At 43.8% G+C, this 15,890-nt stretch overlaps 1 protein-coding gene across 3 annotated transcripts in view; it reads right to left on the bottom strand.

Annotated features, from left to right (window-relative positions):
• The window catches only part of CCNE2 (cyclin E2), a 28,790-nt gene that overhangs the window by 7,115 nt on the left and 5,785 nt on the right, over positions 1–15,890 (bottom strand). The window contains exons 1-8 of one of the 3 annotated variants that reach the window (XM_038389459.2): positions 11,917–11,986; positions 10,015–10,053; positions 9,802–9,922; positions 9,531–9,587; positions 6,920–7,071; positions 4,381–4,516; positions 1,184–1,330; positions 118–213 (exon numbers count right to left, since the gene is read on the bottom strand). In XM_038389459.2, coding sequence (XP_038245387.1) covers positions 118–213; positions 1,184–1,330; positions 4,381–4,516; positions 6,920–7,071; positions 9,531–9,587; positions 9,802–9,922; positions 10,015–10,028 — 723 coding nt within the window. In that variant the 5' untranslated portion in view covers positions 10,029–10,053; positions 11,917–11,986. Of the gene's footprint in view, positions 1–117; positions 214–1,183; positions 1,331–4,380; positions 4,517–6,919; positions 7,072–9,530; positions 9,588–9,801; positions 9,923–10,014; positions 10,054–11,911; positions 11,987–15,890 lie in introns of those variants that run through there. The other 2 variants (XM_038389458.2, XM_043507586.1) reach the window with 2 other exon arrangements.

Raw genomic sequence — 15,890 nt, 5'->3', positions numbered from 1 at the left:
GGATGGGGAAAGGGCACCAAGAGAGCAGTTACTGAATAATACAAGATGCTAAAATTGAAAGGCTTTACTGGGCTATCAATCAACCAGCTAATAAAAATAGTAAGACTGTTACATTACCTTTAATACAATGAGCTCCATTCTTATAATATCATCTTCACTACAAGCACCATCTGTGACATAAGCAAACTCTTGTAGTTTAGGAGCATATATCTCCTTTAAAAAAAAAAAAAAAAAAAAAAAAGGGAAAAATTCAAGACCAGAAGGGTTTGTGTGTCCTGCAAGAATGCAAATGAACTGCAGAAGACAGCTGTGAATCTTTATAGATTTATACACAGAACCATTTTATCAACTCAATTGAAATAGTACAAATAGCATAAGCCTTTCATACTTTAGATGTCCACAAAAAGTGAGCTAGAAACTAGTAGTGCAAAACCATTAAATAGTAATAGAGCAGACATTATATATTCCACAGGCCATCATAGACTTTATTAGAACCAATTTTATGGATGGGGAGCAATGTTGACCAGAACAGAATTACTTCTTGCTTATATCATCTTTAGAGTCTAGGATCTTCACCTGCAGAGACAATTCTGAGACCCCACCCCCAGTGAAACAACTCCGTTTAATTCAACACCGTTTACCATATCACTCCTTGAAGACATCTATATACCAATAGCTATATTAACAAATCTTAGTGGATGCAGTTTATACCAGCAGTTTATACTTTTACCAGTATAGCTGCATCTATACTAGGGCTTTTGCCAGTATAAAAAAAGGTTTGTTTTTTAAAAACCAGGTTTAAAGAAACATCAATTTGAAATCTTATTTCAACAGTTCAGTAATTTCAGGTCCTATGCCTGTCCCTCTGATCACCTGCCAATTTTTGCGGTTTTGAAAAAAGAAAAAGCCCCTCTTTAAAATGTTTCTGTCCCCTACTGGTGTGTAGAAGGCCACAGAGGAAACTGATGGACTTCTGGATTATGCATGGGAAACAGAGAAACTGACTACACACAGAAGGCTAAAAGATCCAAAACGTTAAAGAAAATTTCTCTAATTGCAGGTGTTCCTTGTAACAATACCAGGTTAACAAATTATCTGAATCTCTCTTTATGTTGATCATTTCCCTTCAAGAAACAGTTAAGATATTCCAACCCTAAAAACCACCATGCATATAGCCACTTACCTCAAGTTTGGAGGCAATGAATAATGAGGTAATTCCTATTAGCTGAAGCATATTTTTATTGATATTCTTTTGCGTCAACATGAATCTATCAAAAAAATCTTGAGCTAGGTAGAAGGTTTCTCTGTGAAGCATATATACTTCACATACCTAAGGGAAAAAAAAAATTAAGTTTTCTGTTCTAAAGCGTGATGCATTCCCCCCCCCCCCAGTATTAATATGTTAGTAAACCTGTTTTAATGGTAAAACACAGGAAGTTTGTCCTTAATGTGAACAAAAAGATAGTCATGTTTCCAAATTTGTTAGTTTGTTCTGGTTTGGCTGGGGGGGGGGGGGGGGGAGAATCTGTTTAACACCCAGGGTTAAATACAACCTGCTAGCAAGTTTTCAAATATGATACACATGGTCTTAGTTTTTAAAATTAAAATGGAAACAAGATGAAACTATAAACTGATGTTAGTTGTATGCCTGTTTTGTATTGTAAATGAATTGTAAAAAGGCGAAAGGCTAAAGCTCAATCTTATTTAGGATTCTGCATTTCTCCTCTTAACTTCAGGCAGATATTAAGCCAGCCATTTCCCCTTAAGATTACATTTTACCTAATTTAAAAAAAAAAAAAAAAAAAAACTAAATTTCTCTGCAAACAACTTCAAACCACCTGAAACAATAATTCAGGAGGCATGAATTCTTCCACCTACAATTAGTTTCAACTGAGTGCAAAGTCAGTACTTAATTTAAATATCAATGTCACTAGATATTTCAAAGAAGAAGAAGGGGCTAAAAATCTGAAGTGGTCTGGTTTGTGGGTTTCCCATTCTAATGTTGGGGGGGGGGGAGAGTTACCAGTTGGGTCAAATACGGTTTAGTCTAGACTAGGGTAGAAGGTGAGATATTAGCTAGCTAATACACAACATCATACCTTTAAATCCTATGCTAGATAAGGCCTTAAACAAAAGGTAGGGGACAAATCCATCCTGAAGCAAGTGGATGCAATTCCTATAGAATTATCTGTGTCAAATTCAATAGTGACCCTCAGTGTGGTGTTAAGTTACATATCAGGAGGGAAGTGACACAAAGGCTGTGTCTACACTGAGCAGCTTACAGTGGCACAGCTATGCCCCTAAGCCGTGCCACTGTAAGGCATGCAGCATAGCTGCTCTTTGTTGGCAGAAGAGAGCTCTCCTGCCAGCAAAATAAAACTACCCCCAACAAGGGGTGGTAGCTTTGTCAGCAGGTGAGTGTCTCCCACTGACAGCGCCATCCTCATCAGTGCTTTTTCCAATCAGTAAAACTTTTGTTGCTCAGAAAAAAAAAATATATATATATACACACCTCAACTGACCAAAGTACAGCGTAGACATAGCCAAAGTAGGACATTCAGTTTCTACATGCAAGCTTGTTTTGTATATCCAGTGAATGTTAAAACTGCAAGGAGCAATGTAGTTACTTTTCCTGTTACATTAAAGATGAACTAGAGCGATTCTCCTTTCTGCACCTCTACCTGTAAACTATTCACTGGCAATGCCCACAAGGGCTTAGTTTACACTAACCTTCTTCACCCACCCCCTAAAGTTTCCCACCACTGCCAACAACAATGGTGGGAGCATGAGAGCAAGATGCACCATGCTGATCACTTGTGACATACAGTGCTGCTCTGAGCTACTTAAGAGCTATCAATTGCATTTTCATTCAAATTGGATGAACTCATAACAGATTTCAGAGCAACAGCCATGTTTTTCTTTTTGCAAATACAGACTAAGGAGTACTTGTGGCACCTTAGAGACTAACAAATTTATTAGAGCATAAGCTTTCGTGAGCTACAGCAACGAAAGCTTATGCTCAAATAAATTTATTAGTCTCTAAGGTGCCACAAGTACTCCTTTTCTTTTTTCATAACTAATAGTGGTCTCCAGAAGATGACAATGAGCCAAATTTAGAGGTGGTGAATATATTAACATATTGGGAGTAAATGGTGAGATCTTGTAGTTTGCATCATTTTGATGCTAGTCTGGTAAATTTTAGGTGAAAAATTTACAGCCTGTGTAGTTCCATTGCTGATAGCAATAGTGGGAGTTCTAATGTAAATAAGGCATTTGTGGCCACCAATATTAACAGCTACTTGTGTGGAGCACATTTTAGGTCATGAAATTTACCATGTTTCACAATCTCTCTCAGATCCACCAGTGAAGCAACAGTTAGACATCCCTAAAACCAGAGGGTATTATAATACAAGAGTTGTGTTCTTCAACCATTTCCAAAACAAATCTGGTCTCAAATAGTTTTGAATGTGATTTGGCTGCCAGTGGCGAGTGTGTCAAACTGTTTTGACCAGTTATCAAGCCAGCCATTGCCCTTTAGGGTACTACACAAGCAAACTTGTGCAATCTTTTGAGCAAAATTTGACCCACCCTCATTGTGCACAAATTCTATTTTAAAAGGGGAGTTGTGTTTGAAACACTAAATATAAACATCAGGAGAAACAGCTATAAACACTGATCTTTTCTGTACCATACACAGGGCCTTAGCCATGTCCCCAAAACTATTCAGTTATTAGACTGTCCCAGGCTTTGGGGGATGTGATTAAGGTCCCATATATAATCATGCTATAACCAATTCAGTTTACAACCATGCTGAAGCAGGATTCTCCACAACTAGAGATGGGCAGATAATTTTTCAGTTCAGCTGCAGGTTTGTTTGTGTTGGCAGGGGGAGGGAGAGGGATTCAGCTATAACAATCTGAAATTTCTGGTGGGGGGGTGGGGAGAAAGACCATTTAGGTTCTCTTCTGTAACTGGAATTTGAACCTAGTTATCCCACATCCCAGGTGAGTGCCTTAACAACTGAGCTAAACATTTATGGGGAGCACCAGCACCACCTTCTCTGGCCATTTTGTGAACAGTCAAAACTATTCATGTCAAATTTACAAAGAGTTTATAGAACTGCATTTTTCATTTAAAAAAAAATATTTAAGGCAATACACTCCATTCTACCCACAGTACTGATGCATTAAAAGGGCCAAAAAGAAGCAATACTACTCCCTGCTCTATTTTAGAGGTCAGCACGGTCAACTTGTTTGTTTCAAAATGTGTTTGTCATCTATGTCTACATGATCACAGATATTAGCACTTTACGTAAAGTCTTTGCTTTTATTCCAATCTATTTTACAGCCATAAGACAATATAAAGTAACTCAAAATATACCTCCAAAAGCCAATCCAGGAGTATTGACCTCATGTGTGGTTGCAAGTTAGAATGTAGCGATGTAAAATGTTTGCAGTGAGCATATTTGTTCTCCTTCTTCAGGATATTGAGCCAGACATCTTTGGAATTTCCCCAGCTATGGAATAAAGTCATATGAAGTTTTGAGATCTCTTTACAAAAAGATCTCAATGTTTAACTTAAAATATAACACAGTAAGATAATTTTTCCAATAGTCATCTGTTTATATGCAAATCAGAAAAAATATTTTGGTGAAAAAATATTTTAAAAAAGTTAGACAACTAAAGGCATACTTTGTTCTGAAATCCAAGAAGCAGCCTATCAATCACCAAAACCCAAGATATATCTGAATAACTCAACGTTCAAGTACACACATGTAAGTCACCACTTGGAGCACAGTTGCTTATTTTGCCTGTCCATTTGGTCATACCAGTTCAGATTTGATCCATTTGAAAACTGGGCTTCCTAAGTAGTCAGATAAAAGATAACTTAAGACACCTGCCACAACCCAAAAAAACCACACACCCCACACCCTTCAACCTGATTTAGTGCTACAAGCCAGACCAAACTACTGGTGTTTAGAATTCAGTATTCTCTCCCTTCCTCTTTCCTACATCATTTTAACTTTGCATTATTATAGTGTTTTGGGTTTGGGTTTTTTTGGTATGTGTTTAACATACACATCTCACCTACGTAGTCACTAATGGCTTGTCCACCCTGAAAAAGTTATCAGCATAGGTAAGTCTCCCAGAGGTGTGAAAAATCCACACCCTCTGACAGACAGTTAAGCTGACATAACCCCTGGTATATAGACAGTGTTAGGTCAAAAAGTTTTCCATTGATCTAGCTAGTGCCTCTCAGAGGTGAATTCCACAGTGATAGGAGAACCTCCTATTGCTGTAGTAAGTGCCTACACTGAAGCGTTTTAAGCATAACCATAGCCTAAGAAAGTGCTCCAAACCATGAATCACATGTTGACTGATGTATTGTCGTCGTCATCAGTCCTCACTCAGACCATCAGTTTCAGTATCTGCTGCTGCTCCTACTTCTTGCCAAGCAGCCAAAGAGTCACATTCACAAGATGGGTCAGTTCCACTGATACCCACAAGGTTCTGAATAGTACCAAGCAAAAGGCCATGTCAGTTTTACTCAGCTGCTGCTGAAGTATTTTCTGGATTTATTCAAGGGAAGGGGATCCCCAAAAATGGGGTTAAAGTGTCAGAGACCCCTTTCCATCATCATCTTTACAACTGCTAGGCAACTCTGGAAAGATCAGAAGTGAGAGTGAATTTCCTGTATTGCAGCTGAAGGAGGTTTAAAATCAGATACTTATTAGCTAGACAGATCTGAAACATGGAGTCCACAGGGTAGCGTCCATGAACAGAATTCTGGAAGAAATCTTAGCACCCTTTCCAGAAACTGCAGGTGGGGAAGCTATAAAGGAGTTCAGTTTCTCAAAAGGGCATTGCTCCTGGGTTCACAGAGATCACCCACCCGTCCTCATCTTTCATATCTACTGTGGACTATTAGGCATCTGCTAAATTTTCCAAGTCCTACTCACCTCATCATTCTGTTCTTTAGAGAGTGAAATAACTGATAAAAATGGAACCTATTCACTCATCTAAGTGGAGTATTAACTCAAACACCATGATAATTTATGTAACAACTATTTCACAGCTGGAACATTTTACCAGAAGTATCCAGCTAATATGCTTCCCCAATTTGGGTGAATTCCTTAGACATTAGAGGCTGAAGGTTTCTTCAAAATCAGGTTATCTAGTTCTAGTCCATCCACCTGGGAAGTGCATGATTGCTCCATACTATATGTTCTATACATTTTTCTAGACTTTGTACACTGGGCTTCCACCATTTCTCTAGCAGATCTACTCCACACTATAATTAGTTTCCACCATTAGGAGACCCTTCCTCTTCACCAATGTCTCTATGAAGATGATGCGTCCACAATGCTTCCCAAGGCTGGAAAAAACAGGGTTATACCTCAAACTAGGCCTTTTATCAGCATAGCTCTGTGCTAGCCACCAAGGCATTAGAATGAACACCACACTGTCTCATGGTCAAAACAGTAGACATACTTTGGAGTCCTTAAAGAAAATGTAGTTAAGAATGCTTTGGCCTCTAGGTTTTCCAAATGTCTGGTTCCAATAGCCATGAATACGGTTCACTTAAATAAAAATAAAAAGATAGAGCCACCCAAACCAATCACCATAATATTGGCAAATGACTGAATTTTACATTGGTATTTGATATTAAGCTATAAAGAATGGCTCCAATTAGAAAAGTTAATGTAACCCTCTTTGCTTTTGTGTTCCCCCTTCCCCCCTGCAAAAAAATAAAAAAAATTTTTAGGCAGTCAGGTGAGGGAACCAGGAGAGGGGGATCAGAGAGGATGGGGTGAAGATTTTAGTTGTCTCTGGTTATGAGCCTAATATTGGACACAGTTAAATTAATAGTGTAGAATTCATTGCATCATAATTTGGAATAAATATGTAGATAAACTTACCTAAGTTCAGGCAAAGGTGATGGATTTATGAAGAGGTTTCTGAACCTGTATTTCTTGAATCTGGAGAAGTCAGTAGCTACTGTTTCCTTGTGGGGTGTTTCAATAATTATGCAAGGGGAGATGCCTCCTGATATTGTGGGTGGCCAACAACTCTACAATGTAAACAAAAAAAAAAAAAAAAAAAAATCTTATAAGTGCTGACTTCACCTACCCAATTTGCTTTTGGAGGTACATACTAAACAGAATAAAATAAATCAAGAAATTGAATAATGTCTATTATGTACATGTAACCTATCTAGCTTCAGTATCCTTCAAAATGCTACAAGTAATTTAAAAAAAAAAGTGTAAGAAATTTATTTTAAAATTAACTTGCTCTTCAGAACTAAAAGCTAGTTTATTCAAGTGATCCAGGATATACATATGGGTATTGAAAATTAGAAAACAAAAGAATGACTTTCTAGTTGAGGTGAAACCACCACATGCACATAATTCTGATAAATCAAAGGAACCTGGCTTTTGGCAGGCAAATAACTTGTCATTTACCAGCCAAGTTGTAACTAATCCATTGCTTGAACCATCAGTTTATTTATTTGTGGAACAATAAATTGGTGTTCTCTTGAGTACCTAAAATGTCATAGGGAACACAGCAGCCAATTCCACTATCTACTTTTCATCTGGGGAACATAAGGAGGAAAGAACAGAAATGAACTATCTACAGCACCTCAGTAGAGGCTCAGCAATGTATAACTGTCAATTCAAGGGGCAAACCGCCCACACATAGTTCCAGGTCTAGATACGAACTTGTCAAGCAGCAGCAGCAGCAACAGCCTTTCAGCCTGCTAAGAACCAAAAATGGTATATAATGGAGATCCAAAACAAGGGACATACAAAATTATTCATGCGGGAAACCTTAAAGTGATATGGGAGTCATTCCTGTTGTACAACCAACTCTCTAACCTGTTTCATGATTGTTTAATTAAAAACAGAACTGCCACAGTGGGTCAGACCTATGGTCCATTTAGCCCAGTATTCAGTCTTCAGATGGTGGCCAGTGGCAGATGCTTCAAAGTGAATGAACAGAATAGGGCAATCAAGTGATCTATCCCATCATTCTGTCCCAGCTTCCGGTAGCTAGAGGCTCAGCAACATCCAACGCATGGGGTTGTGTTCCTGACCATCCTGGCTAATTGCCATTGATGGATCTATCTAATTTTTTTGTAATCCAGTTATACCGTTGGCCTTCACAACACACCCTAGCAATGAGTTCCACTGGTTGACTGTGCATTGTGTGAAGTACTTCCTTATGTTTGTTTTAAACCTGCTGCCTATTAAGTTCATCAGGTGACCGCTGAGTCTTATGTAAAGGCATAAACACAGTTATTGATAAGTTTCCACCAATGAAAGTGAGGTGACATCACATTTGTATGGAATATAGGCAGATTAAAAGTGAGCTAAATCCCTTATTAAAAAAAAAAAAAAAAAAAAAAAAGGAACGCATGGCCAGTTTGTCAGTAAGTGATTTCTAATGGGATGAGATTTGCTGTAGCCCACAGAGCTGTTCCAGGACACGTTTATTTTGCAGAATACAGCATATGAAAAACATCCATCTCACTAAATAGGTTTGTATGTATGGGATGTAACTATCTGATTGCAGCTGGTTAATAAAGTAACTTTTATACCTATATAGCACCTTCCGTATCCAGCTCTCGGAACACTTCACAATCATGTTTAGCTTCAGCGTATTCCTTTGATATAATCAAGTATTATTCCCATTGTTTTAAAACCAGAAGACTAACTATTGTAGACAAGACCTGACTATGACTTTGGGGAAAGTCAAAGTGCTATGTTAATCTGCTTTAGTTAAACCAAAATAAGAGGGCTTGCATTGTTTTAAGAGTGCCTTATTTTTGGTTCATTTTAAACTGATTCTAAGAGACTTGGGAAAAAAAAAAACCCACAAACAAAATAAACCTAGTTTAAACTGAAATAAGAGCACCTACATAGCCTTTTCACCCATTCAACTAAATAGGTTTAATCTAAGCTGTGGTTTTAAACCAGTGTAACATTCTTGTTTAGGTTTCAGAGTAGCAGCCGTGTTAGTCTGTATTCACAAAAAGAAAAGGAGTACTTGTGGCACCGTAGAGACTAACAAATTTATTTGAGCATAAGCTTTCGTGAGCTACAGCTCACTTCATCGGATGCATTTGGTGGAAAATACCAATTTTCCACCAAATGCATCCGATGAAGTGAGCTGTAGCTCACGAAAGCTTATGCTCAAATAAATTTGTTAGTCTCTACGGTGCCACAAGTACTCCTTTTCTTTATTCTTGTTTAGACAAGTTCTGGATTTAATTCCATTTTAAACCCACACCGGACCTCCTTCAAGAATAAACTTTCCACATATAAATAAGCCTTTGGCCTGTGGCAGAGGAGGACATACAACCCAGAAATCCTGTGCCTGAACAATGATACTCACTACTTCAGTAAAGTAGTAGCTTCCCCTTACGACCCAATTGACATCTTCCAGTGCCAAATGCATTTATAAAATGGGGGGGGGACTCCCCCCCACCATATTGAGTTCCAATCTGTTTTGTATGCATGAATGCATTACCTTAATCTCATACTGATGTCTTTTAATGACCTTTTCATCTTCTCCTTTCTGGATATCCTGTTGAAAAAGACATTAATTGATCAATGCCCCTCAACCATACTGTCATATAAAGCAGTGTGCAGAGTAAACCACCACCATCTTGCTCCACTTCCTAATCATGTGTTCTACTGAGAAGAACAACACAATTCTTCCCTGTCCCCCTACAGCAGCAGGTATAGGAAACAAACCTTCCAATCCTGCATATTTCCAGGTAAGTTAGTCCCCTGCTCACCTCTGTTGCTCTCCTTTTCCTGGTCTGGAGAGACTCTGGTGCCTGCAGCTCTTGTGGAGACTCTTTCTGACAGGAGGGTGGGGGTGGCAGCAGCAGCTGCTGCTTGGCTTGCAAACGACTACTGGAGAGGAGAAAAACATATATAGCATGAAGAGAGCAGCTGTTGTTAAATGGACATAGGTTAGTTTGGTTTATGAAGCTGTCAGAAATTACCTGCGTCTTGACATCTTCCTTGGGTTGTAGAATCCCTTCCTGGAATGCAGAAACAACAAGAACCTAGTCCATAGACACAAGAGGAAAAATATAGGGCAAACTACGGAGCTTAACTCAGATTTAACACCAAGATTTTTGTGCTGCACATTTCAAACACTGGCTTTACACCATTAGGCAGCAGAGCACAATGCAAAGTATGTATGCACATACGTACAAATATACAGTGTGCATGTATTTTACATCTACATAATCACACAATACAGGTTATACATATGCACAATCAGATTCACCACCAGTGTAAATCTACGTTTTCCAAAATACATGTGCCCATTTACACCAATAGCAAATTTAATTCAGTGCATTTGTACGGGGGGATGCTTCATCTAGGTGGTGGAGAGGGAATCCAGCATGTGCAAGGAGAGAGAGGGGACACTAAGCCCAGTCATCTCCTCTTCCCCACCTTCAATGCGTTAGTGTAGCACATTGGTCTATTATACAGAAATACACACATTAAACAAACAAACACTATATATTTTATATGCACTGCCATATTATTTTTTATTATATACACACTCATCTAATGTATACACACAGTGTAATAGGACATACATTTCAAAACACACACACACACACGCACACACAGCAGTAGTGGGTATTCACCCACCACCCTGTGTACAAAACCAGACAGCTCTTCCTCGCCTAGCTCTTCCTGTCCCCTGCACACCGGGGCCCCTGGAGCTGCTACACCTCTCCCCACCCCCGCTCCGAGAGGACTCTACCCGGGCCGCCAGGGCCCCCTTGCCCCTGGGGCTCTGCGAGCTGCTCCGGCTCTGCGCGTTTCTCCGGCCCCTGAAATGCCGGTTCCGCGCCAATTTACAGAGAGCGGGGAAGAGCAGGCGGCAGCGGCCTGGGGCTGGGCTCAGGGCGTCCCCCTGGTGAGGCCTCCCCCGCTCCACCCCCGGGACCTGCCGGGGACCCATCCCCCCGCATGTCACAGGGCAGGGGGGTCCACGCGGGCGGGCACTTTCCTCCCGCGCCCGCGCGGGGCCAGGCTCCCTCCAAAAAGGCAGCCCCTTCCCCGCCGTGCGCCTGCACCCTCCCACCCGGGCAGGGTTAGCGAGGGGGCAGGGCAGGAGCCCCAGCCAGACGCCCCGCACCCTGAGCCAGTCCCGCCCCCCAAACCCAGGGCGATGCCCCCACTCCACGCACGGCCTCCCCTGCCCCGTCACTGCAGAGGGGTCTCCCGCCGGGCACCCGCCACCCCGCGCTAAGTCACTCAGTCCGGAAGGGGGGGGGAAGCCCCCTCCTCACACGCCCCCCCCTTTACCCTCTACGGGCGGTATAATGGGGCCAGCCAGGGCTGGATTAGCCGCCCCAGCCGGATTCCCCACCCCCTTCCCTCCCTGCACCGAGGCAGTCTCCCTCCAAAACCCCAGGCACCGGCGCCCCGGCCCCCCCTCCGACAGGGGCCAGCGCGGAACGGGGTCACCCCAGGGCTGGGGGCGGAGAGGGCTGCAGCCGACACCCCCCCCGTCACCCCGCGGGGGGAGGCGCAGCCCCCGGCGTGCCCAGGGCCCCCGTGCTCAGAGAGGCTCGCAGGGGGCGCGATGGGGGGCGCCCGCCGGACACCTTTCCCCAGCCACCCTCCCTCCAAAACAGCGCCCGGGCGGGCATCCCGCCGCGGCCCCGCCGATCGCCCCGGAGCGGGGCCCTCCGCAGCCGGGGCGCCGCTGCCGACCGCCGGGCCCGCCGCCCCTCAGCCCACAGGAGGAGGCGGTACAGGCACCTCAGCGCCTTGTCGACCCCCCCCCCACCTCGCCGCGGCCCGCCCCGGCCCTGCCCCAGGCTCGGGGACACCCCTCATGCATTGCCCGCCCGCCCCTTCACCCGGGCGCACCTCACCCGCTGTCGCCCGGCTCAGCGCTGCTCAGCTGGCGCCGGCGCCAAGCGTCTATATACTGCCGCCCTGGCCCTCCCCTGCGCATGCGCATCTGCGTCCCGGCTCATCACCCCCCGTCATCGTCCCTCCCTGCAACACCCGGGCCCTACTCACCCCCCACGTGCACAGCCCCCCATGCAGCACAGGGCACCCCCAGGCTGCTGCGCTCTCCAGCAGTCCGACAAGCCTCCAAAGATCAACAGTCCCCCACCCTCCCTCTCCTATGCAGCCAGGGCCCGCCCTGGACAGCCTTCCCTGCCCCATGTGCTCTGCCTGCCCCCAGCACGGCCAGGGCACCCACTGGACAGCCTTCCCTGCCCCACATGCTCCGCCCCTACCACGGCCAGGGCACTCGCTGAATAGCTTTCCCTGCCCCACCTGCTCTGCCCCCAGCACGGCCAGGGCCCGCTCTGGACAGCCTTCCCTGCCCCACATGCTCTGCCCCCAGCACGGCCAGGGCCCGCTCTGGACAGCCTTCCCTGCCCCATGTGCTCTGCCTGCCCCCAGCACGGCCAGGGCCCGCTCTGGACAGCCTTCCCTGCCCCACATGCTCCGCCCCCAGCACGGCCAGGGCACCCACTGAATAGCTTTCCCTGCCCCATGTGCTCTGCCCCCAGGGCAGCCAGGGCACCCACTGGGCAGCCTTCCCTGCCTCCAACACAGCCAGGGCTCCCGCTAGGCAGCCTTTCCTGCCCCCATGTGCTCTGCCCCCAACCCAGCCAGGGCCCCACCTAGACAGCCTTCCCTGCCCCCAACATGGCCCAGGGCACCCCAACTTGCTGCTCCCAGGGGCAGCGCAGGGCACAGCAGCCTCACGCCCGCGGGGATATGCAGCCTCATCTCAGGTTTCCCATGTCCCCAGACAGGCACCGACCTACCTACAATTCTGCTATGCACCAGTCCAGTGCACTACACGCCAGGCGGCTGCAACTCCCAAAGGGAGGGCATTCTCCAGCAGCAGCCTCACGCCCAGCTCCCCCCCCCACACACAGCAGGAACTCCCTACACCTCTCCCCGTCGCCTCCGGCCCAGCCCATGCAATGCGCCCGGGATTCCTGCTCTGGGGGTGCAGCAAGGAACAGCGCAGCTGTCCTCATCCGCCGCCTTCCCCCTACAGCCAGAACACGCCGCAGCCCGGCGCGGAGCTCCGCCCCCGGGCGGAGTCCGGGGCAGCCTCGAGCCAATGGGGAGGGAGAGAGGGCCGACAACGTGGAGCTGGCTGCAAAATGTAAACATAGAGCAGTGCGCGGCGTGGCTCCCCTGACAGTGAATTTAAAATCCGGCCGTGTTCTGTTTAACTAGAGAGAAACTGGCTTACACAGTGGGAGCAGGTCTTAGCCCTCGGCCTGATGGCCTCACCGGAAGAGCACCTTCTCCCCTCCCCACGTTCAATTAGCTGGAGCAGTGGCATCACTATCTTTCAGCATCATTTGAGGTCCTTTAATTCTCATTACCCAGGTACTGTATTACTCTGACATAAAAGTGCATGATATTTGATAGACGCCTGTGGCTAAATTTGGACCTTCTTTTTGGTCATCATGACTCTCTCCTCAACTCACTCCTAAGTCAGCAGCAACTGTAGAAAGAAAACGAGGACTTGTGGCACCTTAGAGACGAAGAAATTTATTGGAGCATAAGCTTTCGTGAGCTACAGCTCACTTCATCGGATGCATTTGGTGAATGCGTCCAATGAAGTGAGCTGTAGCTCACGAAAGCTTATGCTCCAATAAATTTCTTCATCTCTAAGGTGCCACAAGTCCTCCTGTTCTTTTTGCGAATACAGACTAACACGGCTGCTACTCTGAAACCTGTCTTGAACGTAGCAGACTTTTCCAAGTCTATCAGTAGGAATGGTGGGCATTTAAAATGTAAAAGTTCCCAAATGTTTCAAAAAACATTAATGTGTTTTTAAAAGAGCTCTCAGGTCTAAATTCCACAGAGATTTTGGATAGATGATGTGAGCTATAAAAACAAAGTTTGAGTGGTTATAGTTTCTGCAACCAGAACTCCCCAAAATTAAAAGATATTCAACTTTACACACAGTTTAGAATACATAAAAATTAATGTCCTCTTATGCTAGTATTTTTCTTGTCCCCCTCTCTTCCACCTCTTGTGTCTCAGGCCTTGTCTAAACACAAAACTTTCCACATTTTAAAATCTGTTTTTAAATAGATTTAGTTAAACCAATACAAACAAACTCCTGTGCAGATGTTCTGAAATTGGTTTACAGATGGTTTAGGTCAATTTACCTTAATTAAGTAATTTCAGTATAAGCCAGCAATAAGCCTATTCAAGCATGTTGTACAAAGGGCATATTGGTTTAAATAAATACATTTTTAAAACAATTTTGGTTCAAATGGTGCGAGCTCTGTGCATAGACAAGGCCTCAGACACCCCCTTCCTAGGTATTGTTGTCTCCTTCCCCTCACCTCTCTAAACACTTCTGTTCTTCCTCCTTCCATTCTCTCCCCACCCCACCACACACACACACACATTCTGTAATATCACATAACAAAATTACACACCATTTTCTGATATCCTAAAGGCATGACAAGAAGTACAAATATATGCACTTTTTATTCCTTTATTTTTCCATTTCAAAGAGCAATAAAAACAGTATATTATATCAAAGGTTAAGCTGTTATAATAGATTCATTGGCAAACAGACTATTTCAACATGTAGTAAGATCTTTGGAGCAGGGACTGTCTTTCAATTCTGTGTGCACAATGTTTAGTACAATAGAGCCTACATTTCTGTCCACTGCCACAATACAATAAATAATGTCTTACAGTAGTATGTGATAGATACCCAAGGCCAACGTCTTTCACAATTCTACAAAACTGCCACAGAATCTAAGCTTTCCTTTTTGACAAGTTACATTGCTAGTCCTTCTGTTTGAGAAAACTTCCAAATGTAAAATCAAAGAAAAAACAATGTGGTGTTTACTGTTCACATCTGTAAGTAGCCTAAAAGCAACCCACAAGACATGCGAACTCCCACTATTCATTTCAATGAAGTTAATTTTGAAAACTAGAAGTGAGAAAATAAAATGCCATTGTTAATTATTTCATGAATGATCATTTTAAAATAAGCCCTCAGTCTAGGTGCTTACTACTGGTAGGCACAGACAGATATTGGCAAGGATTGTATAACATTAGCACATGTTAACATACCAACTAACACATTTTAACAGTCTATGGTAGACAAAGGACACTGCCTTTAACACATTCGTTTTAGTTCAGCCAGGCTTGACACATGAAAAGCAATGTGGCTTCATAAGTCAAACCAAAGAGCCATATTTCTTTGATTCTCAATAGTATCCCCTTTCTTCTTTGTCTAGATGGATACATTTGGATCCCTTGACCTTTACTCATGATGGAAACACTCAGTAGTCCTACCCTGGGGGAAAACCAGTTTCTTTTTCTTATAGTCTCAATTACAGTGGAAGAAGTTGGCTTTGTCAGATAGTCTTACCCTTGTCTCTATGTGGCTGAAAATCTGGTCTTTTGCCTTCAGTACTAATAAAGTTAAGGGCTCCTCCTCCACCACCACAACCCTATCCTTTTATTCGCAGTTGCTCCTCAGCCTATTAAGAAGGCATCCATTTCTATACCCCTCCTTAAAAGGTTCCTCTGCAATCCCTACACTGAGGAGCAACACCTGTTAATAATAGTGTATTAACCCTCTCCTTACCTAACACTGCATATGGTCTCACACTGACACTCAGAAAGGAGAGGACTGATTGTCTTCAAATTTTCTAGCACAAATTCACCTCTGAGCTGTGACTAAGCATGAGGAATTTCAGTTCAAGAAGTAGTTTTGGGAGTAGATTCTAAGCCACTGAAAATAGGAACATAAAAATAAAATACTGAATGCTCTTCATGATCAAAATACTTTACAAATATCTAACTAATTCCCACATCACCCCTATGAAGC

The sequence above is a fragment of the Dermochelys coriacea genome, chromosome 2 (assembly GCF_009764565.3).
Source record: "Dermochelys coriacea isolate rDerCor1 chromosome 2, rDerCor1.pri.v4, whole genome shotgun sequence".
NCBI classification, from domain to species: Eukaryota; Metazoa; Chordata; order Testudines; family Dermochelyidae; genus Dermochelys; species Dermochelys coriacea.
This window is presented reverse-complemented; position numbering and strand designations above follow the sequence as displayed.